Source organism: Vespa velutina, chromosome 4, assembly GCF_912470025.1.
Source record: "Vespa velutina chromosome 4, iVesVel2.1, whole genome shotgun sequence".
NCBI classification, from domain to species: Eukaryota; Metazoa; Arthropoda; class Insecta; order Hymenoptera; family Vespidae; genus Vespa; species Vespa velutina.
In genome coordinates, this window is record NC_062191.1 from 10914107 (window position 1) to 10939993 (window position 25887).

The 25887-nt window shown below is 45.4% G+C and overlaps 1 protein-coding gene across 1 annotated transcript; it reads right to left on the reverse strand.

Annotated features, from left to right (window-relative positions):
- Positions 1–24336: 24336 nt before the first annotated feature.
- On the reverse strand, positions 24337–25306 carry LOC124948563. The gene is made up of 3 exons (XM_047492350.1): positions 24817–25306; positions 24456–24718; positions 24337–24399 (listed from the first exon to the last, which is right to left on the reverse strand). The coding sequence occupies exons 1-3, from the start codon at positions 25304–25306 to the stop codon at positions 24337–24339; spliced, it is 816 nt and encodes a 271-aa protein (XP_047348306.1).
- Between the last annotated feature and the right edge of the window lie 581 nt (positions 25307–25887).

Below are 25887 nucleotides of genomic sequence, written 5' to 3' on the forward strand. Positions count from 1 at the left end.
GACTAGTCGTGGGAAAGATGCGAATGACTTGTGAACCAATGCGACTATTGGTCATGGAAGTATTCCAAATAGGCAAGAAAAATTTGTGCGCGTGTCACTCGAACAAATACGACTTTTGGACTTTGAAAAATTCAGTCTAGACTAAGGTATGTTATGGGACTGCAACTCGAACCAAATCGACTGGCGAACTTGGATCTATTCCAACTAGTCGAAAGAAAGTTATGCGAGATCTTCTAGAATTATTGCGCCTGTCGGAATTAGAAACATTCCGACTATTCGAAAGAAGGTTATGCTAGTGCTTTTCGAACTAATGCGACAGTCACACCATAAAATATTCCGACTAGTCGAGAGAAGAATATGCGAGTGCCTCTTGAACCAATGCTTCGCTCGGACGCAGAGGAATTACCACTAGTCTAGGGAAAGTTGTGCGAGAGACTTACCAGACAATGCGACTGTCCCACTTAGACATATTCCGACTAGTCGAGGAAGAGCTGTGAGAGTGCCTCTCGAACCAATTCGACTGTTGGACTTCTAAACATTTCGACTAATCGAGGGAAAGTTATTCGAATGCCTCCAAAAACAATGCGTCTGTCGAACCTAGATATATTCCAACTTTCCGAGAGAATGTAATGAGTGTGCCTCTTGTACCAATGTAATTGTAGGAGTTAGAAATCTTTCGACTTCTGGAAGGAACGTTGTGCAAATACACCACGCAACAATGCGACTGTCGGGATTAGAAATATTTCGCCTGGTCGAGGAAAAAGTGTTTGTGGCCCTCTCGAGCCCATGTGACTGTCTTACTCGGAACATTTCGACTATTCGATGGAAAGTTGCGCGAGTTCTCGAACCAATGCGATTGTCGGAGTTGGACTCATTCCGACTAGTTAAGGGAAAGATATGCGAGTGCCCCTCTTACCAATGCTACTGTAGAAATTGGGATCATTCCGACTATTCGAAGGAAAGTTTTATGAGTACCTCTCGAACCAATTCAACTGTCGGACTTAGAAATATTCCGACTACTGGAGGGAAAGTTATGAGAGTGCTTCTCGATACAATGTGACTGTCATATAAGGAACTATTCAGACTAGTCGAGAGAATGATATAAGCGTGTCTCTCGAACCAATGCGACCTGCGGACTTAGCAATATTCATTTTCGTCAATAGAAAATTATGATAGTGCATCTCGAACCAATGCGACAGATGGACTTAGAAATATTCCTACTAGTAGTTGGGAAGTTATGAGAGCGCGCTTAGAACCAATGCGATAGCCGAATTTATCAATATTCCTTCTTGTCGAAGTAAGATTATGTTTGTGACTTGTGAACCAATGAGACTGTCTGACTTAGAAATATTCCGTCTAGTGGAGGGATAGTTATGAGAGTGACTCTCGAAACAATTCTTCTGTTAGTCCTAGAAATATTTCGAGAAAAGATATGTGATGTGTTTACCAATGCGATTGTTGGATTAGGAGATCCTCCAATTCTTCTAATTTCTGTTACTTAAAGTACTTTTACTGAAGTACTTGATTCAAATGTCTTGGTTATGTTCTTTACGCCCTCTAACCAGAAGTATTTTTACCAAGTACGTTGATCATATGTTCTTCTTCTCTTTTTCACCTCTCTTACTTAGAGTATTAACATCAAAACAGTTATTACACGTCCTTTCTTTTCATTCTAAGTCCCTTAACTTAAAGTACTTTTACTAAGGAACTTTGGTTGTGATCTTCCCTCCCTTTTCTAAGTTTCCTTATATAAAGCAATTTTAATATACTTAGGTTGAACTTTCCTCTCCAAGTATCACTTTCTCCTCCCTTAAAGTTTACCAAATTACCACCACTATGATTGATTACATTCCTCTACTTCCAAGTCTTGTCATTCAAAGTACTTTTACTAATGAATCTTGAATGTGTGCTCTCTCCATCCTATCCAAAATCCTTTCATGTAAAGTATTTCCACCAAAGTACGTAATCATATGTTCCCTCTATTCCGTTGAATAGTAAGTCGTCTCACGTAAAGTACTCTTACAAAAACACTTGGATTATATGTCCCTCCTCTTCTCTTCCTAACTCTTCTACCTAAAGTACTTTCACTAATGTACCTTGACTATATGCTCTTTCTTTAGTTCCTATGTCCTTCTACTCACAGTACTTTTGCCAAAGCACTTCTTTGCAAGATCATTCTTTCCCTTCTATGTTCTTTTACTCAAGGTACTTCTATTAATGTACTTGATTATATATTCTGTTGCTTTCAAGTCATCATACCCAAAGTACTTCACCTAAGAAATTTGATCATATGTCCCTTCCTCTATCAATATGCCCTTTTACTTAAAGGCATACTATAAGAACCTTGACCATATATTCTCTCTCTCCCTCCTGAGTCCCTTTACCTAAAGTACTTTTATGAATGGACATTGATCTTATTTAATTTATCTCCCCTATAAACCTTCTTACTTAAAGTGCCCTTGTTAGAGTACCTTGATTACTTGTTCCTTCTCTACTCTCCTAAGTGCTTAACTTAAATTGTCTTCAACTAGGGGCACCGCGGGTAACTTTTGCAGAACCATGCACATCCACCCTCGGTAACGAAATGAGTTCGGCTAATTACGTAAATCGTGCGTTCTCGAAAATTCATTCATTGCTGCTAAATATGGGACATTCTGAAACGGTAACGGGCGAAGTGCGCGAACTGATTAGACGAGAGCGTTTGGACGGGCAACAGGACGGGCAGACAGGAGCCGTACGTCCAAAGACAAGGGACAGGATACAAGATTATAGGATTAGGCAACGGGACGAGCATTGTTGCCAATCGCGATAAACGATCCTGGTCTGCGGTCACGGAGACCAACCCGAACATCACATTGCTGATTATCTTGCAGCTTAGCACTCCGCACTGCGTCTGTGCAGAAGTGCAAGCACCCGGCTCCTCCTTCTACGTAGTCTCGCACTACTTTCTATACAGCAACAAAATAAAGGAACAGCTTATGTACTTGGAATCAGTTATTCGTGCCCAATGGTGGGAGACAGAAATAGTATCACTGGAAGCCAAAGCACGATCTCCTTTCTGGGGCGATTAGGGCACAGTCGAAAATGACTCGAAGTTAGAAGCCCTCTTCCGGACATCCGGGCTAAAATTTATTAACGAAGTAAAGTAGCCACGCACATTCTGGACCACGAGAGGCTCTTCATACATCGACGCAACCCTCTCGTCGCACTCCTTGAGCCGACTTATTGTCCAATGGAAAGTGAGAACAGGCTGGACGTTCAATGACCACAATTCAATAGACATCGTGATATATCCCCCGAAAACCTTGTCGGGTCGGGGGGGCGGTTGGTGCTCGGGGCGACGGGAACAGGAGGTTCAATATCAGGAGAGCCGACTGGGACATGTTCGCTTGCTCACTCTCACCCCGGTAAGGTCAGAGGGATGCAGTGTAGGATCTGCCTCAGGAGTAGAAACACGAGCCAACATGCTCACTTGTGTCCTACAAACCGCCTGTTTTGAATCTATGCTCCGGAAGAAGGCTCACCGGAAGTTCAACCCATGGTGGACATCAGCGCTAACGAACAAGAAGAAAGCGGTAGCTGGATCGAGATGCGCGTTCCAGCGAGAAAAAGAATATCAGGTACACCTCGGGTTAATGCACGAGTATCGTTCTACGCTGCGGGCATACAGCAAAGAAGTACATTGTGCCAAATTAGTTAGTTGGAGGAAATTCGTTACGGAACAGGGCATCGCGAAACAGTGTGCGTACGTTTACAAACAACAGGCGGGCAAACTACGCACCAAAAGATTGATTAATACTCTTAAAAGAAACGGAGGGAAGAACACGAACATCCAAGAAACGGCTAGAGTCCTCCTCAATACGCAAGTCCCGGATGACAGCGTATCTGAAGACACACTAGAACAGCGAGCGGTACGGAATCTCTCAAGATACGTTCTCGAAACGATGAAAGCCCTACTCTTCACCGAGGAAGAGGTCGCGCGAGTCATAGTGTCCCTCAGAAACGGCAAAGCCTTGAGGCCGGATCTCATCGAGGTGTGTGTGCTCAAAAGTCCATTAGTCGTCATCCCATCCCAATTTGTATACCTTTTCAACGGATGCCTGAAATGAAGTATCTGCCTGTCTATTTGGAAAGAGGGCTCCTTAAGAGCATTCCTGAAGACAACGAAGACACGGAAGGCCCGAGCCCTACCGTTTGATATGTCTTCTCTTCGCCATAAGGAAGGATATGGAAAGAAAGCTGAAGTTGCGCCTAACCGAAACCTTTCTCGCGCCAGGAAAAATATCGGACAAACAGTTTGTGTTTGTCCAGGGAGGTTCCACAGAAGACGCAATCGTAGAGATGTGTCGAAATTTTTCTGCCTTCTCACGGAGATATGTCGTAGCGTTGTTATTCAACATTACGGGAATCTTCAACAACGTTTAGTGGCCTCTAGTTCTCAAGGCACTCCAAGATAGGGACTCCCCGAGGAACGCCTTTAAAGTAATGACAAGCTACTTCGCGGACCTTAAGGTCAAAATCGCTCAGGGAGAACATGAGGTTTCAAAGCAGGCCTCGAGAGGATGCCCACAAGGATCGGTCCTCGGCTCCTTCTGATGGAAACCCATATTCGACCAGCTCCTCGGGGTCCTGGAGGAATCCTCCGACGTCAGCGCGTACTCCGACGTCCTACTCGTCATCGTAGATGGAGACTCAAGGAAAGAACTCGTGGAGAATGGAAATCGCATGGTTAACAGCATCACCGGATGGTGCACGTTGGCGAAATTGACAATCTCCGAGAGTAAGTCGGAAGCGATTGTCGTTAAGAGCAATTTGGGTTAAAAGGAAACCCATCGGACGAAAGGGAGGAAAACGTCCGGATAGAAAGCGGAAAACAGCGAAAGAAACTGACCTAGCGAGCAGGCCTCCCGCCGTAAAGAGAGGGAACATTAGTATTAAATTTAGGAATTCCGTTAGATACCTTGGGATATACTTCAATGAAGGGCTGAGGGTTACGACACAATGCTGATACCTCAACGATAAGGTCCGCCCATTGTTCGCAAAGCTAGGCAGGATAGCAGCTAGGGAATGGGGACTCCGCCACTGTTCCCTTCGAGCGATCTATCGAGACTTTTTAACACTTATTGTCACGTATGTCGCAGCAGGGTAGTGTGAACTCTGCACGGAAGGAGATCTCAAAAAGTAAAGTGCGACTCAGCGATCGGCCCTCATCTTGGTCACATCCGCGTATCGCATAACTTGCTACGGAATCCCTCTTCGTCATAGCAGCAAAGTCCACGATAGATCTCCAGTTACTGAAACAAAGGAGACTATACCACATAAGGAAAAATAAGCGCACCGAAACAGCTAAGCTAAAACCGGAAAGCACGAAGATTAAACGCGCGATAGCAGGATAGGTCAATGAGGAAATTCTCTAGGAATTCTCTAGGTAGAACTCTTCCAATGGGAGGAAAACATACGAGTTATTCCCGAACATCAAGAACAGGATGGGTGCCTGTTTCGTCTCTCATAATCATTTCATTTCGCAGTTTCTTACAGAACACGGAGCTTTCGAGGCCAAGCTGACGACGCTGAATATCATCAAGGAAAAATAATGCGAGCGTAACGAAGAGGAAACTGTTTCGCATCACATCATCGACTGACTGGGTTTTCGATCCACAGAAATAGGCTCTGGAAGAAATTTTCCGTGAAAGAAGATGGCCGGAAGCAGCGAAACATCTTGTCTACACGGTCGAGGCCTTCTCCCTCTCCGCGGAGTATTGCAAAAAATCCCTCATCATAAAGGGTCATTAGTTCATGAATCCTGTTTAGCCGGGATTGTCGGAGTTCCGGTGATGGGGGGTGGGAGCTTGAAATCTTCTCGAGTTAGCCCACTTTCGAAAAAGATTGGAGGTTTGGTGATGCTCTTTCGCATCTTTCTATATTTCATTTTTTTCGTTCCACCATCAAACTCTCACTAATAAACCTGCTATCCTTTCGTTCCCATCCCATCCTACGGAACGAGTGCAAATGCTCGTGGCATTATGAGTAGGCCTGCCCGTCGTTCCCGGTGGGCACGGCCTGCATGACCATAGTGATGCGTTGCTGCGAGAATGTTGGTCATGGGAAAACCACTCACCCTGCCCCGCCGGCAGGAATTTGGGGTTTTTCCGAGTCCAGTCACTTGGCCATTGTGGTTGCTTCTAGTAGATAGCTCCGTAGCGTATCCCCAAGTGGGCGAGGTAGCTTAGGTGGAGGCACGCCATGGGTGCCCACCTTTACTATAAACTGTCTGATTTGGAGACATTCCGACTAGTCGGGAGAAAGTCATCCGAGTATATCAAGAAACAATGCGACTGTCGGACATAGAAATATTCCGACTAGTTGAGGGAAAGTTATGAGAGTGCCTCTCGAAACAATGCGACCGTCGGACAAGGAAATATACAATTTGTAGGACACTTGTGAGCACGTTGGTCTGTGTCTCTACTTCTAGAGCCGATCCTAAGCTGATTCCCTCCAGCCTTGCCGCGGAAAGAGAGAGTTTGCGCTCAGCGAACAGGTCCCAGTCAGCTCTCCTGGTGTTGAACCTCCTGTTCCCTGCGACCCGAGCACGGCCCTCCCGAACCGACTCAACCTTCAGGGGATGTATTATCATATCTATAGAGTTGTGGTCGCTGGACGTCCAACTGGTTCTTACATTCCATTAGCCAATAAATTTCTCATGGTTTGCGAAGAGAGGATTACGTCGATTTATGAGGAGCCTCTCGTCGTCCAGATGATGGGAGGCTGCTTCGCGTCGTTAATAATTTTTAGCCCGTATGCCCGGATGAGGGCTTCTAACTTAGAGCCTCTTTCGTCTATGCCTTGAACTGATTCCAAGTTCATAAGCTGTTCCTCTATTTCGTCACTGTATTGGAAGAAGTGAGAGACAACGTAGAAAGAGGAGCCGGGTGCTTGCACTTCTGCACAGATGCAGTGCGGAGTGCTGAATTGCGAGATAAAGAGCAATGTGATGTTCGGATTGGTCGCCGCCACTGCTGACCATGGTCTTTCGTCGCGAGTGGCAGCTATTCTTGTTGCGCTGCCTAGTCCTATGATTTCGTATCCTGTACCCGTGTCTTTGAAGGTACGGCTCTTGCAGGAGCAGCACGTCCAAATGCTTTTGGCTAATCAATTCGCGGACTTCACCTGTTACCGTTCTAGAACGTCCCATATTTAATTGCAGCAGGTGGATTTTCGAGAACTCGCGATTTACTGAAGAGGAGGGGGTGTTTGCCGAGATCGAATCAGTTCCAAGGATTGATGCGCAGGATTCAGCGAAAGTAAGACGCGGTGCCTTTGTTTGAGGATGCACGCTTATCGCGCCTATGGTATCGGGGGTTATGCGTGTGTCGTCCTCTTCGAGGAATTCCGAGGGGGCATGCTCTACTTCTATGATCGCATTTGATGATTCAATAGATGAATCCGTGCGGACTTGTTCGGCGTCTTGCTCAACAATCGGCGGTAGGGAATTATTTCTACTCATTGCGTTTGCCTTACTGCGGGGTTATGGTAATCCCTATGAGCTGGGGGCGTATGTACCGATTTCGGGGGATGTTGCATGCGTGCGAGCGTATGCGCGCGTTCGCGATCGCATGGTAATCGGTGCGCGCTCTGAATTCTGTACATCCTGTCTGTTGCCCGAACTGGAAGGACATTTCGCGCCTAATCCGGGGTTCGTGACTGATTTAATATCAACGGCATTCGTTTGCATGGCCTTATAACACGGCCTCAGCAAATACCTATCGCACCTTTCTAAAACGATTATAGGCTCTCGAAGACTGGCTACCACCTGATGCAATCCGAGTTATGCAGGACTAGGAACGCAGCGGTGGGTCGCGCGGTGAGTGGCTTGTACGACGAACGCGCAATCGACCGGCGTGTTTGCTGCATTCCTACGCTGTCCTACGTCGGACGTGCATCCACTCGTCACCTTCGGGGTCGCGCTGGCTGCATTTTGTGAGGCTATACGCCAATTTCTCCTCTCCACGTTAACCGACCCTGGGAAAGCCTCCACCTGGAGATCTGAACTGGAGGCTTGTTTACCTCCGGAATATTTTTCCCCACGGACAACCATCATGGACTATTTGGGAAGCAACTTTTTTAGTAAAAATAAGAAAAGAAGCTGCAAGAAGAAAACTTGGAGTTGAAAGAGAAAGTTGAAAAAAAAAAATTAAAAAAAAGGGGGGAAGGATTATCTAAGTATGCTTCCATTAATGGTAGAATATCGATGCTATGATCAAACAATAGCATTTAGTTAGGGAAAAAAAAGGATCCTAAAGTACTCAATAACAGTACATAGTATTGAGGAAAACTTAAAAGGAAACAAAATGATAAAGTACTTAGTAAAAGCGCTTTAGTTAAATGGGAACTTCGAAAAAAAAGGTAATCTAATTTGTTTGATTATGCAAATCACCCTGCCATTAATTTGAGATAGTTCCAACATAGCTGCATCACATACAATGACGAAACACTAAAATTTTTAAAAGTTTGAAATTTTTTAAAATTTCGAAAGTTTTTCTTTGACCACGGCCGACAAGGACTGTTGAGCCGTGCCTGAAGTCCCGGGGCGACACGATCTCTAGAGCCATGGATGAAGTGTTTCCCGCGCTTTCAATATGGCCGCAGCATGTATGCCAACTGTCGATAATTAAATTTAATGCTGTCATAACACTACAAATTTCTTGTCGAACTCCAACGGCCAATCAGCGTACGCCGTGGATGTGGTGGCGCTTCGGTCGCGGTGCACAAATTACAGATGAGTCCACCATCGGCCATAGAGTATAAAGAAAAGCAAGATGGCGTTCACAAAATTAATGAACACAGTTATCACTAATAACTAAATAAATAATCAGCCCCCAGTGTTGATTATTATCACAACTTGTTCACCGCACTTTAATTAACAGAGGAGATATAAATTTTTCACCGGAGAAGTGGTATGAACCAGGAAATTCTCCACAAAACGCGGAGTACAATGCAACGCATCCTACCCATATGGCAGCCATATTGGAACAGTACAAACCACACAATCAGGTTTATCCGTGCACGTCTTACCCGGGTGGCCTGGGTAAGACGTGCATAGGTCTGTCCTAGACTTTGTAGCCGGGCACATTGCCGCGACATGTCCTCGAGTAAGGCACCGATGGCAACTGAGGAGCCGCTACCGGAGTCCATGCACCCTGACTGATACCAACCCCATGTTTATTCTGCCCCTTTCCAGGGCCGCCCGGATGAAGGACACCGGAGCCGAGACAGTGGCCTCGCCTAGTCTACCAATCCTGATATTTCCTACCTTAATTGGGTTGAGGTCTGTTCCGGATTGCACCTCCAGCAGCGCGTTTCGGATGACGAACCGGTTAGCGGGCGCATACAGTCCCACCAACCGTATGAATTCTCGTGCGCAGGGGGCGAGTAACTTTCGCTTCTGGAACGGCACTCCTTAAATCCTACGCGACACGGTCGGCCTTCTCCTTTGCCCCATTGCCTTATATCTGCCATATAAAGGCTCACGCGAGGCCTCTCCTACGTGACATGCTGCCGATCCCCAGGTCTTTGAGGTTGACAATCTCACTGACTCGGTGGAGTGCGTCTCTGTACGTCGTCTCTTCGGTACAGGATAGGGAAATTGCAGCTACTTCTTTTTCCATTTGCCTCCCCTTCTTTCTTCGCTGCGCGACACTCCTCATTTTCCCTCTTTTCCTAAGGGCCGCCGGTCCCCGCAAGAGTTGATGGTCGCTGACTCCATCCTTTGATGTAGCCAGGGGGAGTGCGTACGGTTCCCTCTTCAGGGACTGTCTCCTTTTTCGGCCAAATACCTCTACAAAATCCTCTTACGGGATTAATTTACCTACACTTACCTGTTTCGCAGGAGGTCAAGTGGACTCGGTGCGAAATGTGGGGCCTATGTGTGACCCACTAACTCCAGTCGCTGCTCTACTCGATGTCTGCTGCTGAGGCTGCTACTTTTGTTGTCACTGCTGCTGCTGTTATAGCTGCTGCAGCTGTTGTTGGATACAGTGGACAACCTCCGCCAGTACCCTTGCTGATTCGTCTGCATGATTTATATCCGGGGTCGTTATTTAGCTTTTCTCAGCCAAGGGGTTTACGAGAGTTCTTTCCTTCTTCTCATTTCCCCTCTTGAGACGAACGTTTTCTCCCATCAGCTCTCTATTGCGCAGATCAAGTTTGCCTTTAGTTGCGCAATGGTTTCTTTGGCTGATGAAGGATCATCTGCTCCGATTTGAAACCTCTGACTTAGATTCTTATTAGCTTCCAGCGTTTTTTATGGGAACGTTTCATAATCCCTGAAATGTCCCTTTTAAGGTTGCGGCATCTCAACCTAACTTTTTCTGCATCTAAGGTAACTTCCCTGATGTTATCCAGCACCCTACCAGCCTCCATCTAAGACAAGATGGTCTCTGCCGGTTCTTCCTCATTTGCTACGGGCCAGTCTACCATTGACTCCTCCTCCTCAGACGAGTAGATCATGGGCATCGCGCGGTTATGCTTTCTCACCTGGTTTGGTGACGTCAAGCCGGAGAGCCGCATGCTTTCAACGGCCTTGGCAGCCATTTGTCACTCTTCCAAGTGGCTTTCTTCGCTACTTGCACATCCACTTTCTGGCGCTTTAAACACACCCCAGGCCAGATCGCCTACCTGTGGTGCACATCCTGATGCAGTATTCAGAGCCAGGTTGCCTACCCCGAGATCATAGCAGTTTCTTGCTGACGACGGCGGGTGGCTTGCCCTACCACCACCTAACACAGCCGTGGCGTGGGTGCCCCTCCCACGCCCGCTTATTCCATTCACTGTACTATCCATAATGGATAGTGATGTATTATTGGGAGCCAAGCCCCCCAAAGAAAGGAGAAGCAACGGTAGGAAGCTAGAGAGAAAGAGAAAGAACAGAAAATGATATGAGAGAAGAGCAAGAAAAGGAATAGCCGTACAAGAACATTCACGCACCATTCACACATACTCTTTTAGTCGCCTTTTACGAAAGCAGGGAGTATTGTGGAAGTATTCGACTACCCCTAACTTCAGGGGGAATACGCGAGCCTCGAGAGTCAATACGGCTGGACTTGGAGTCATTCCGACTCGTCGAGGTAAAGTTTTACGTCAGCCACTCGAAACAAAGCTACTGTCGGTCTTGGTAATAATCCGACTAGTCGAGTAAAAGTTATGCAAGTGCCTCTCGTCCCAATTCGGTTGTCGAAGTTGAAAATATTCCGACCAGTCGAGGGAAAGGTATACGAATTACTCTGGAAAAAAGCGATTATCGTTCTTGGAAATATTCCGAGTAGTCGAGGTAAAATTATGCGAGTGCCTCTCGCACCAATACGACTGTCAGGCTTGGAAATATTACGACTAGTCGAGGAATAATTATGCGAGTGATACCCTAGCCAATGCGACTGGCAGTTTTGGAATTATCCCGCCTGGTCGTCGTAAAGTTATGCGAATGCTTCTCGAAGCAATGCGACTGTCGTGCTTGGAAATATTCCGACTAGATGAGGAAAAGTTATGAGGGTGACTTGTGAGATAATGCGAATTTCGGACTTGGAAACATTCCGACTAGTCGAATGAAACTTACGTGAGTGTGTCTCGGACCAATACGTCTGTCGGACTAGGAACTATATCGTATAGTCGATGGAAAGTAGTGCGAGTGAATTTAAAACCAATACAACTGTCGGGCATGGAAAAATTCCTACCAGTCGAAGGACAGTTATGCGAGTGCCTAACGGACCAATTCGGAAGTCGAAATTGGAAATTCTCCGACTAGACGAGTGAAAATTATGAGAGTGACTGTCGACCAAGTGGGATTGTAAAACTTGGAAATATTTCGACTGGTCGACGGAAAGTTATGCGAGTGTTTTTCGAAAAAATGCAGCTGCCGGAATTAGGAAAACATCGACTAAATGTGCCTAAGTTATGCGTTTGCATCTCGAACCAATTCGACTTTCGAACTTAGGTATATTCCGAATAGACGAGGAAAAGTTATGCTATTGACTTGTCCACCAATGCGACTCTCAGATTTGGTAATATTGTGACAAGAGGAGGGAAATTTATCCGAGTGAATTTGGACTCAATCAGACGGTTGGACTTGGGAATATCCCCACTAGAAGTGTGAAAGTTATGCAAGTACCACTCGAAACAAAGGAACTGCCGGCTTTGGTAATATTGCTTACCAAATACATCTTGTCGAAGTATAGTTATGCTTGTGATTTTGGTACCAATGCGACTGTTGGGCTCGGAAATAACCCAACTAGTGAATGGAAATTGGTGCGATTGCGTCTAGGACCAATGCGAATGTCGAACTTGGAAATATTCTGACCAGTCGTTGAAAATCGTGCAAATGTTTCTCGAACGAAAGAGAACTTCGGGCTTGGAAATATTCTGACTATTCCGGAGAAAGTTATGCGAGTGTCTCTGAGACCAATACAGCTGCTGAACTGGAAAATATTCCGACCAGTCGTAGGAATGTTAGGCAAACACCTCTCGAACAAAAGAGACCGTCAGACTTGGATACTTTCCGATTAGGCGAGGGAAAGTTATGCGTATAACTTGAGAAACAATGCGACTGTCAAGCTTGGAACTATTCACACTAGACGAGCAATAGATATGCGAGTGACTCTTTACCCAATGCGACTTCCGGAAATGGATATAACTCTACAAATCGAGGGAAAGTTATGCGACCGTGTCTCGATCCAATACGGATGTCGAATATGGAAACATTACGACTAATAGAGGGTAAGATATGTAAGTGTCTCATGAACCAATACGGCTGTAGGGCTTGATAGTATTCCGAGACCAGGGAAAGTTATGCAAATGAATAATGAACCAATGAGACTGTCGAGCATGGAAATATTTCAACTATTCTAGGAAAAGTTATGCAAGTGCCTCACGATCCAATACAGCTGTCAGCTTTGGAAATATTCCGACTAGTCGAGGGAAAGTTATGCGATTGCCTATAGCACCAATGCGGCAGTCAAACTTGAAAATATTCCGACTATGCGGAGAAAGTTATTCGAGTGCCACTCGAAACATAGAGTATGTCGGTCTTGGTAATATTCCGACTAGTTGTAGGATAGATGTGCATGTGATTTGTAAACCATTGCGATTGTCGGACTTGAAAATATTCCGACTAGTCGACGGAAAATTATGACAGTGCATCTTGAACCATTGCGATGTTTTGACTTGGAAATATCCCGACTAGTCGAGAGAGAGAGAGTTCTCCGTGTTACTTTTGAATCAATGCGACTGTAGGGCACGGAAATATTCCGACATGTCGAAGAAAAGTTATGTGGGTGCCTATCGTACCAATGCGGCAGTCGTTCTAAGAAATATTCCGACTAGTCCAGGGAATATTATGCTAGTGCCTCTCCGACAAATATGGCTGTTGGACTTGGAAATATTCCGACTAGTCGGGGAAAGTTGTTTGAGTGCCTCTCGAACCACGGCGGCTGTCGGAATTGGAAACTTTCCGAGTAGTCTAAGGAAAGTTATACGATTGCCTCTGGAAACAATGCGAATGACGGACTCGGAAATATTCAACTAGTCGCGGGAGTAATATGCGAGTGCTTCTCGAACTAATACTGCAGCTGGACGTGGAAAAATACCGACTAGTCGAGAGAAAGTCATGCATGTGTCATTCGAACCAATGCGTCTGCCGGATTTGGAAATATCTACACTAGTCGAGCGAAAGTTATCCGAGTGACTCTCTACGCAATGCGACTTTCGGACAAAGAAATAACCCGACTAGTCGGGGAAAAGTTATGCGATTGCCACTCGAAACAGAGCGACTGGCAGACTTGGATATATTCCGGAAAGTCGAGGGAAAGATAAGCTAGTGTCTTTTAAATCAATGCGAATTTCGGGCTCTGAAATATTCCGACTTGTCGAGGGATAGATATGCGAGTGCTATCAATACGACTGTTGGACTTGGAAATATTACGGCTAGTCGTCGGAAAATTATGCGAAGTAATCTCGTATACATACGGCTGTTTGATCTGTATATTTCCAGAGTATTTTAACGAAAGTTATGCGTGAAACTTGTGAACCAATGCGACAGTCTGACATGGAAATATCACGGCTAGTCAAGAAGGAGCTACGCGAGTGATTTGTGACTAAAGGCGACTATCGGGCATGGAAGTGTACCGACTTGTCGAAGGAAAGTTATGCGAGTACCTCACGAAACAATGCAGCTGTCGGACTTGGTAATACTCCGACTAGTCGGGGAAGTTATCCGAGTGCCTCTCAAACAAATGCGGCTGTAGGACTTGGAAATATTACGCCTAATCGACACAAAGTGAACCAACTAGCCAAGTGAAAATTGTGAAAGTGATTCTCGAACTATTGCGACTGTCGGATTAGAAAATATTCCGACTGGATGAGGGAAATTTATACGGGTTACTCTGGAAACAGAACTGTTATCGGACAGGGAAATATTTCGATTAGTCGAGAGAAAGTAATGCGAATGCCTTTCGGACCAATACGACTGTCGGGTTTGGAAATATTCCAACTAGTCGCGGGAAATTTATGCGAGTGACGCACGACTCATTGCCACTGTCGTATTTGGAAATGATCCGACTAGTCGATTGAAAGTTATGCGATTACTTCTGGAACTAATTCAAATTACAGACTCATAAAAATTCCTACATGTCGGGAGAGGCGAATGTCTCTCGAGACAATGCAGCTGTCGGACTTGGATATATATCCATTATTCTAGGGAAAATCATGCATGTGCCTATCGATACTATTTGGCTATCGAAATTGGAAGTATACTGCCTAGTCGAGGGAAAGTTAGTCGAGTGACATTCGAACCAATGTGATTGACAGGTTTGGAAATATCCCGCCTAGTTGACGTAAAATTATGCGAAGGTTTCTTGAACTAATGTGGTTATCGATCTTGGAAATATTCCGAGTAGTCGAGGGAAAGTTATGTGAAAAAAATATACGAGTGCTTCACAAACAAATGCGGATGTCTGACTTGCAAATATACCGACTAGGCAGGGGAAAGTTCGCCGCGTTACTCTTGAACGATATCGCTTATCGGTCTTGGAAGTATTACGACTAGTCGAGGAAAAATTATACGAGTTACTTGTGAGTCAATTCGAATATCGGAGTTGACAATATTACGACTAGTATAGAATTATTTACGCGAAGAAGACTTCGAAGTTTGACATCCGAATTGGTTCGATAGGCATATGCATAACCCATACTCATCTAGTTGGAATGATTCCAAGTACGATAGTCGCTTTAGTTCGAGTTGCACTCGCATAATTTCCTTAGACTAGTCGGATTATTTTTCATTCCGACTTTCGTATTGGCCCTAGAGGCACTCGCATAACTTACCCTCAAATAGACGGAATATTTTCCAGTCCGGCAGCCATGTTGATTCCTGATGCAAATGCATAACTTTTGTCCGACTAGTCGGATTATTTCAAAGTTTGACAGCCTCATTGATCCGAGAATTACTCACATAACATCCCCCGACATGTCGGAATATTTCCAAGTCCGAAAGTTGCTTTGGTTCGACTGGCACTCGCATAAGTTTTTCTAGGCAAGTCGGATTATTTCCAATTCCGACGGTCGTACTTGCCCTAGAGGCACTCGCATAACTTACCTTCTGATAGTCGGAACATTTTCCTGTCCGACAGACGTATTGGTTCGAGAGGCTCTCACATAACTTTCGCCCGACTAGTTGGAATATTATCAAGTCCGACATGCGCATTGGCTCACAAGTCAATCGCATAAGTTTTCCTCGACATGTTTGTATATTTCCAAGTCCTACAGTCGCCTTGTATCGAGAGGCAGTCGCATAATTATCCTCGGTTAGTAGGATTGTTTACAAGTATAACAGCCGCTTCGCTTTGAGAATCACTCGTATAACTTTACCTTGACCGGTCTGAATACTCTAAAGTTCGGCAACCGCATTGGTTCTAGAAGAACTAGCATATCATTCCCTCGACAATTCGGATTATTTCCAATTCCGACATGCGCTTTGTTTCGTGTGTCAATCCCAAAACTTTTATTCGTCTAGATGAAGTATTTTAAAGTCCGAAAGTCGTATTCGTCCGAGTGGCACTCGCATAACTTTCCATCGAATAGCCGACATTTGTCTATGTCCGACAGTACTTTTGGTAATGGAGGTATTTGCATAACATTCCTTCAATTTGTAAGAATGTTTCTTTGTCCGACAGTCGCATTGGTTCACCAGTCATTCGCATTACTTTTCCTCGACTAGTCGAAATATCTTCAAGTCCGACAGCTGTATTGTTCCAAGAGGCACTAGCATAACTTTACCTCGACTATTTGGAATATTTCCTAGTCCGACAGCCAAATTGGTTCGAGAGGAACTTGTATAAATTTCCTTCAACTATTCGGAATATTTCCAAATAAGGGCCACATTTATGTGAGAAGACCACGCATAACCTTCTCTCAACTAGGCAGAAAATTTCCAATCAAGACAATCCCATTGGTTTGAAATGCATTCGCATAACTCACCCTCGACTATTCCGAATTTGTTCAAGCTCGAAGGTCTTAGCCTTTCGAGAGACACTTGTATAACTTACCCTGGTCAAGTATGAATATTTCCAAGCCTGACTGTCGAATTGGTTCACAAGTTACTGGCATAACTTTTCTTCTATTAGTGAGAACATTTTCAAGTTCGACGGTCCGTTTGGTTCGAGAAGCACTAGCATAACAGTTTTGCGACTAGTCGGAATATTTGCAAGTCCAACAGCCGTTGTGGTTTTAGAGGCACTCGCATTACTTTCCCTAGACTAGCCGGCATTGTCTAGGTCCGACAGTAGCTTTGGTAATGAAAGTATTCGCATAGAATTCCTTGGATTAGTAGAAATGTTTCTTAGTCCGACAGTAATATTGGTTCACAAGTCAATCGCAGTACTTTCACTCGACTATTCGAAATATTTCCAAGACCATTTTTCCGATAGATAATCGTATAACTTTCCTTCGACTTGTCAATATGTTACAAAGCCCAACAGTCGTCTTGGTCCGAAGTTATGCACTCGCATAACTTTCCCCAGATATGTCGTAATATCTCCAAGTCCGACAGCCACAATGATAATAGAGGATATGGCATATCCTTCCCCCAACTAGTCTGCTTTTCCAAGTTCGATAGTCGCAATTGCTCGAGAGGCACTAACATAATTTTCCCCGGACAAGTTGGAATATTCCCAAGTCCAGCAGCCGCATTGGTTCTAGAGATACTAGCATAACTTTCCCTCGACTAGGCGGGATATTTCCACGTCCGACATTCGCATTGGCTCACAAGTCTCTTGCATAACTTTTCCCCGACTAGACGGAAAATTTTCAAGTCATTCAGCCGCATGGGTTTGTGTGTCACTTGCATAACTTTCCTTCGAATAGTCAGAGTACTTCGAAGTCCGACAGCCGAATTGGTCTGATAGGCACTCGCATACCTTTACTTCGGTTAGTTGGAATATTTCCAAGTCAGACAGTCGCTTTGTTTCGAGAGTGACTTTCAAAATTTTCCATCGACTAGTTCGAATATCACCAGCAACGACAGTCTCTATGTTTCGAGTGACACTCGAATAACTATCAACCGAATAGTCTGACTATTTCAATTTTGACAGCTGCATTGGTACGAGAGGCACTCGTATAATTTTCCTCAACTAGTCGGAATAATCCAAGTCCGACAGTAGTATTTGCCCGAGAGGCATTCGCATATATTACCCTCTACTAGTAGTAATATTTCCATGTCAGAAAGCCGTATTGGTTCGAGACGCATTAGCATAACTTTCCCCCGACTAGTCGGGTTATTTCCAAGTCCGACAATCGCATTGGTTCAGAAGTTACACGCATATCTTTCGTTCAAATACGTTGGAAATACCCAAGTCAGACAGTCGTATTTGTCCGAGAGGCACTCGCATATCATATCCTATACTAGTCGGATTATTTTCAAATCCGACAGCCGCATTATTTCGAGAGGCACTCGCGTAACTTTCTATCGAATAGGTTGGAATATAACCAATCTTGACAGTCGTATTGTTTCGAGAATCGTTTGCATAACATTCCCTCGACTCTTTGGGTTATTACCAAGTTCCACAGCCGCATTTGTTCGAGATTCACGTGCATTACTTTTCCCGACAACGCGGAATATTTCTAAATTCGTCATCCGCATTGACGCGAGAGGCATCCGCATAACTTTCCCCCTGCAATTCGGAATATTTCCATGTTTGACAGCCACATTATTTCGAGAGGAACTCTCATGACCTTCCACGACTTGTCAGAATATTCCATGTCCGAAAGTCGCCTTGGTACGAGTATCATTCGCATAACTTTCCCTCAACTAAACAGTATATTTCCAAGCCCGACAGTCGCCTTGATTAACAAATCACTCGCATAGCTCCTTCTTGGCTAGTCGGGATATTTCTAAGTCAAATAGTGGCATTGATTCATAAGTTACTCATATAACTTTCGTTCGAATACTCTGGAAATATCCATATCAGACAGCCGTATGTGTTCGTAATTCACTATCATAACGTTCTCTAGTCTAGTCGGTATATTTCCATGTCCGACAGCCGCATTGGTTCAAGAGGCACTCGTCTAACTTTCTATAACTCGTATAACTTCGACTAGTTGAAACATTTAAAAATCCAACAGTTGCATTGAATCGAGAGGCACTCACATAACATTCTTACGACTAGTTGCAATATTACCAAGTCCGTCATCGGCATTCGTTCCAGAGGCAATCGCATAAGTTTTCTGGAGCAGAAGTGATATATCAATGTCCGACAGTCGAATTGGTTCGAATGTTACTCGCATAACTTTCCCATGACAGTTTTGAATATTTCCATGTCCGACGGTCGCGTTGGTTCTCAAATCTCATGTATAAGTTTCCTTCAACTAGACGGGATATTACCAAGTCCGACAGTCACTATGTTTCGAGTGACACTACAATAACTTTCACCTGAATAGTCGGAATATTTTCAAGTCCGACATCCGTATTGTTTCGAGAGGCACTCGCATAACTTTCTCCGACTAGTCGGAATTTTCCAAGTCCGACAGTTGCTTTGTTTCGAGCAGCACACGGATTACTTTCTCTGGACGAGTCGGAATATATCCAACTCCGACAGCAGCATTATTTCAAGAGGCACTCGCATAACTTTCCCTCGACTATTCGGAATATTACCAAGTCCGACAGACGTTTTGGTTCTGAAGTGACTCGCATAACTTTCCCCAACTAGTAGGAACATTTCCAAGTCCGACAGACGGATTAGTTCAAAAGGCGCTCTCATTAATTTTTCTCGAATAAATGGAACATTTCCCAGTCTATCATCCACATTGGTTTCAGAGGCAATCGCATAACTTTCCCTCTACTAGTCTGATAAATTTCAAATCCGACAGCCGTATTGGATCGAGACGCACTGGCAGAACTTTCCCCGAATAGTCGAGTTATTTACAAGCCTGACAGTCGCATTGGGTCGATAAAAACCCGCATTACTTTACCCCAACTAGTCGGATTATTAATTATCCTGACAACCGCATTGGTTCGAGAGGCACTCGCATAACAATCCGTAGATTAGTTGGAATATTTTCAATTCCGACATTCGCATTAATTCACATGTCATTCGTATTATTCTCTCTTGTCTAATCGGAATAGTTCCAAAATCGACAGTCGCTTTTGTTCAAGTGGCATTCGCATAAGTTTCCCTAGACTAGTCGAAATGTCACCAAGACAGCCAGTCGTATTTGTTCAAGAGGCACTCATTTAATTTTCTCCCGAATAGTTGTAATATTATCAAGTCCGACATCCGCATTGGTTTCGGAGTCAATCGCATAACTTTCCCTCGACTAGTCGGTATATTTCTAATTCCGATAGCTGCATTTGTTCGAGTGGCAATTGCATAACTTTTCTTCGAATAGTCGGATGTTTTCCAAGTCCAACAGTCGCATTGGATCGCAATTCACTTGCATAACTTGTCCAGGATTACTCCGAATATTTCGAAGTTCAACAGATGGTTCGAGAGAAACACGCATAACTTTCCCTGGATAAGTTGGAATATTTCCGTTCCTGACAGACGCATTGATTCAAAAGTAACACGCATTACTTTCTCTCGACTTGTCGGGATAATTCTAAATCAATATATAGCATTGGATCGAGATTCATTCTTATAATTTTCCATCGACTATTCGGAATATTTTCAAGACCGAAAGTTGCATTGGTTCGAGTGGCACTAGGATAACTTTCCTTCGACTAGTCAGATTATTACCAAGTCTGGCAACTGCATTGGATCGAAAGGCACTTGCATAACTTTCCCAAGTCTAGTCGGAATTCTTCCAATTCCGACAGCCGCATTGGATTAAGAGCCATTCGCATATCTTTTACTTGAAGAGTCGGAAGATTTTCAAGTCAGACTGTTGTATTGGATCACAATTCACTTGCATAATTTTTCCTAAACTAGTTGGAATATTTCCAAGTCCAAGAGTCGTATTTGTTCGAGAGGTTTTCGCATAACTCTCCTTCGTCTAGTCGAAATACTGCAGAGCCCGAAAGTCGCATTGTTTCAAAAGTCTCTCGCATAACTCTCGCTCGACTAGTTGGGAAATTTCAATGTCAGAAAATCGCATATTTCGGGAATCACTCTGATAATACTCCATCGACAAGTCGAAATATTTCGAAGCCCGACAGTCACATTGGATCACAATACACACGCATAACGTTCTTCGATTAGTGGGAATATTACCTAGACCGACAGTTTCTATGTTTCGAGTGGCACTCGAATAACTTTCCCCCGAATAGTCGGAATACTTTCAAGTTCCACTGCCGCATTGGTGCTGTAAGCAATCGCATAACTTTCCCTCGAATTGTCGGTTTTTACCAAATCCGACAGCTGCATTAGATCGTAAGTCACTCGCATAACCTTCCCTAGAATGGTCGAAATATTTCCTTGTTCGACAGTCGCATTGGTTCACAATTCACTTGCATAACTTTCCCTGGACTCGGAATATTTCCAAGTTCTACAGCCGCATTGGTTCAAGGAACCCTCTCCTAACTTTACCCGATCAGTTGGCATATTTTAAGTCTGAGAGTAGAATTGGTCCGAGAGGCAATTGCATATCAATCCCTAGACTACTCGGAATATTTTCAAGCCCCACAGTGGCATTGATTTATATTTCTCTCGCATAACTTTCCCTAGTCAGGTTGGAACATTTCCAAGTGCGATAGCCGCATTAGTTCAAAATGCACTCGCATTAGTTTCCCGACTAGTCGTAATATTTCCAAATCCGTCAGCCGTATTGGTTCGAAACGCTCTCGTATTATTTTCCTCCTACTAATAGTGTTTTTTCCAAGACCGATAATCGCATTAGTTCGATATGTACTCGTATAGCTTACCCTCGACAAGTTGGAATATTTCCACACCGGACAGTTGCATTTGTTCAAAAGTTTCTCGCATAACTTTCCCTCATCTAAACGGAACATTTTCAATTACGACGGTTTCTTTTGTTCGAGAGGCATTTGCATAACATCCCTACGAATGGTCGGAATATGTCCAAGTCCAACAGCCGGAATGGTTTGAGAGGCACTCGCATAACTTTTCCTCGACTAGCCATCATATGACTAGAACAGACAGTAGCATTAGTAATGGGGTATTTATATGCAAATCGTTCTCTTGATTAGTTGGAATATTTCAAAGTCCGAAAGTTGCATTAAATCACAAGCCACTCGCATTACTTTCCCTGGAACAGTCGAAATATTTCCAAGTCCGACAGCCGCATTGCATCTAAAGGCACTCGCATAACTTTCCCTAGACTAGTTGGAATATATCCAAGTCCTACAGCCGTATTGGTTCGAGAGGCATTTGCACATCAATCCCACGACTAGTCGGAACTTTTCCATGACCGACAGCATTTGTTCGAGAAGCACCCGCATAAATTTACCTCGACTAATCGGAATATTTCAAATTCCGACAATCATTTTGGAGACAAGACACTCGCATGACTTTCCCTCGTGCAGTCAAAATATTTTCGGATCCGACAGTCTGAACATTTCCGTTGGCACTCGTATAACATTCTTTCGACTAGTCGGGTATTTTTCAAGTGCTACTTTCGCATTTGTTCCAGATTCACTCGCATAGCTATCTCTCGAATATGCGGAATATTTGCAAGTTCGGCAGACGAATTGGCTCGAGAGGCACTCGCATAACTTTAACTCAACAAGTCGGAAAATTTCCTAGCACGACTGTCGCATTAGTTCGAAAGACACTCGTATAAAATTAGCTTGAATATTCGTGATTTTTCAAGTACGTCTGTCGAGTTGATTCGAGAAACACTTGCATAAATTTCCCTCGACTAGTCGGAACATTCCCAATCAGACAGTTACATTGGTTCGAGGGGCTCTCAACTAACATTACTTGGACCAGTCGATATACTTTAAAGTCCAACAGCCGTATTGGTTCGAGAGGCACTGGCATAAATCACCCTCGACTATACGGAATGTTTCCAAGTCCGACAATCTTAACGTTTCGGGAACACTTTTTTCATGTTTCGTCAGGAGGAAAGACCTACATAGGCCCCGTGAATCCGGTACTCAGGGGAGAGTCGGATTTAACCCGCCTGAGAATACTCTCAGGTTCGGATCGCCTACCAACTAAAAAACCTCCCGATCCTTATTACTGACACGCTGAGGAGAGAGGGGGAGGACGAGATCGCGCATAAGCGTATTTCAAATTCGCCCATTATCTCTCCTCGGTGAGCCAGGCCGGCATACGCGTTGCTTTCATTCATTCATTACCATTCAAACCAATACGGCGCACTCGACAGGCGCCCACGAGTCCCCCGAGACGCAATTACTCCCTAACTATATACATATTGTCCCATTCCCCCAGCATGGTGCTCTGACCAGGCCAATTCATGCCCGATTACACACACTGTATGTATACACACACTCACACCTATAGGGAAGTGACGAGTGAGCCAGGCGCCGCCTGAACCGCTCGGAGCCATGCCTGAGGTGATCGCACCAGAGTTACTCTTCTATGCGGCCTATCGTCCGCAGTCCTGTCCACATACACACCCGCACACCCACTCATACATCCTTCTTCTTGCGTCCGTTCCCTGCGCCTCTCAGCGTCCTTCTTTGCAAGAATAACCCAACTTTCGAAGGTCTGGAAGGCCGCCCATCCCCCCGGTACTGTCATAGAAACCCTGACTATGACGGGAAGAGTTAGCTGCCCTCTCCCCATCGCATCGATTAGCTCATTCCTGGCCACCGCCCACGACGGGCAGTCGACCAGGGTGTGCTTCACCGTATCCTCACTCCCCCCCAACCTGGAGAGGGAACCTTCCATATCTTATTTAAGTACGCCGAGAAACAGCCATGGCCGGTCATCAGCTGTGCGGTGTGAATTGTTGTTCCGATAGAGAATGGCCTCCCAATACACTCAGCTAACCTTTCGGCCATAGCCGCCCCGCACGTACTCCCGCTGCTGCTGGTGTACTTACTAGCCCAAGTTCCTCAGACTTCCACGCTTCTATTGCACTACTTCTGGCAAGAGCACCCAATGGAGTCGTAGTACACGGGGGAACAGATTTATCCGTGTCTCTAACAGCCGCATACGTCTCCGCCAGCCGGGGTGCCAAATGAGCGAGAGGAATAATCTCCGCAATCATCATAGCCGCGTGGAAGGAGACCATTCTAAAGGCACAACAAACCCGGACCGCCGCTTTCCTTTGGAGACTCCTAACAGCCCGCCCGCTCCTTATGTCCTCCAAGATGGCGCGCCACCACACCGGCGCCCAATAAAGGAGCACCGAGTGGATCACGCCATTGTAGAAGCATCTCTTCTTCTCTCCCGGCCCGTAAAGGTTCGGAGGGAGCCTCCTAAGGAACCGAGGGATACCCTCCGCATTAGGGATTAGATCCTTGAAGTGGGGACGGAACGACATTCTTAAATCTATTATGAATGTATTGAACTATGACCCAGGAATTTAACGCTGGTTCTAATTTCGAGGCAAACCCATCTAAGACAAGTCTTAGAGAGCGGGACATTCCTGTGTCTGCAGAAGGCAGAGGCAGGGAAGGCCATGGCCTCCGTCTTTTGATGCGCCTCTTTAAGACCCAATCCTTCGATCTCCTCCGCCAAAACGTCCAAGCCCCGCTCAGCGTGCATGATAGCCTGAGACAGGTCCTATCCCGATGACAGGAGGGCCGTGTCATCCGCATAACAGACATCCAGACATAACAGACATCCCAAAACGGATCCCTTTGGAACCCCACAATATACCTGTCTTTCCACAGCGCGTCCATGTTTGTCTGTATATGTTATGGTGCGTTTATCTAAATAACTCCTGACGATGTTCACCAGGTAGCGTGGAAAGTTTTTCCGGTTTAACGCCCTAACCATAACGGCCCACGGCAAGGAGTTGAAAGCGTTAGAGATATCCAGACTCACCAGAATAATCACTTTTCTGGCCCGCGTCGATGCCTCCACAAATTTTTTAACATCGAGGACAGCATCTACAGTGGATCTGCCCATCCTAAATCCATACTGTGATGGTGCCAGGGTCCGAAACTCCTCTAAGTAAATGTTGATCCGGCCAACAACTACACGCTCGAATAGTTTTCCCAGTTCGCCAATCACGCATTTGGGTCTATATGATCCCAATGTGTCCGGGGCGCGTTTTTTTTCGTTTTGATCAGGACGAGCCTCGCTATCTGCCACGCGGTCGGGAATCTTCCTGTCCTCAAGTATGAGGAGAAGTACTGCGCCAACCCTTTCCCACAGTGTGTCGACGCAGCACGCTCAACCTTACCCGGTATTCCATTCAGTCCAGGAGCCTTTCTTCCTTTTCCTTTCTTGGCGGCAACGAAGGCCTCCTCCGCACAGATAGTCACTTCTGAGAGTGCAGGTTCCTGCGGCTCATCAAATCCCGGTCCTCCTGGGAATAGTTCACAGAGGATATTCTCCAGTACCTCATCCTTCTGGGTTTCAGTTACTGGTGGGACATAAGGCCTGAGTTTCCCCAAGACAATTTTATAAGGACTGCACCATTGATCATCCTCTGTAGAGTCCAGCAGGTCCCTCCAGGAGTTCTTCTTGGCTTCCTTAATGGCCCTAGTCAGCGCCCTCCTTGCGTCTCTTCGGGCGTCCAGGTACTGCACTATTTCCTCCATGATCTTCTCTTTCCTGGCTCTGGGAAGTTTCCTTACTGTGGTCGTTGCAACGGACCTAAGGTTCGTTAATTCGTCCGACCACCAGTAAGTACTTTTACTACCGTGGATATGTCTCCTCACCCGGGACATGGTCGCACGCTTGTTTCAGTGTAGACTGTTCACTTCATCAGCTTGTCCACACAGTCCGCATCGACCGCATTCCCCCCGCACATAGTTCAACCCGTCCACTCCCCTGAACTGAGGGCTGCAACCAAGTAGTCCTCATCCCGGGAGTTAAACTTCTATCGAGTGGGCTTTTTATGTTGTTGGCGAGAATTTCAGACCCCTGTGGCCTCGTGAATATAGCTTAATCAAACATATAGGTAGTTCGACAGAGATTCAGCCTCATCCACCCTACAGTCCGTGAGGCGGACGCCAGCTGCCGGCGTGCCCCACGTTAGACCAATAACGCTCGACCCCTGTAGGACAGCTAATCCGGCCCGGCAGAGTCAGATTCATTCTGTTGACCCAAACGTAGAGCAACTCACCCCTACGGTTACTCCTGCCATCCGGGTCCCATCTGCCGAACCGGGCATTAAAGTCGCCAGCCACCAGCGCTGGGAGAGCGGGGAATGTTCCTAAGAACTCTTCGAGCTTATTAAGGAGTCTACAAAACATGTTAATGTTCTCGCCAGGAGGAAAGAAGACCGAAACTACCAACGAGTCCCCCC

Excerpts from the sequence above, each read along its gene's own strand:
- LOC124948563 (XM_047492350.1), bottom strand. The coding sequence starts at position 25,306 with ATGTCCCGGGTGAGGAGACATATCCACGGTAGTAAAAGTACTTACTGG. Across the intron at positions 24,719-24,816 it reads TGGACTGAATGGAATACCGG|ATAGCGAGGCTCGTCCTGAT; the intron begins GTAAGGTTGAGC and ends ACCGCGTGGCAG. Across the intron at positions 24,400-24,455 it reads CCAGAAAAGTGATTATTCTG|GGCGTTAAACCGGAAAAACT; the intron begins GTGAGTCTGGAT and ends CGTTATGGTTAG.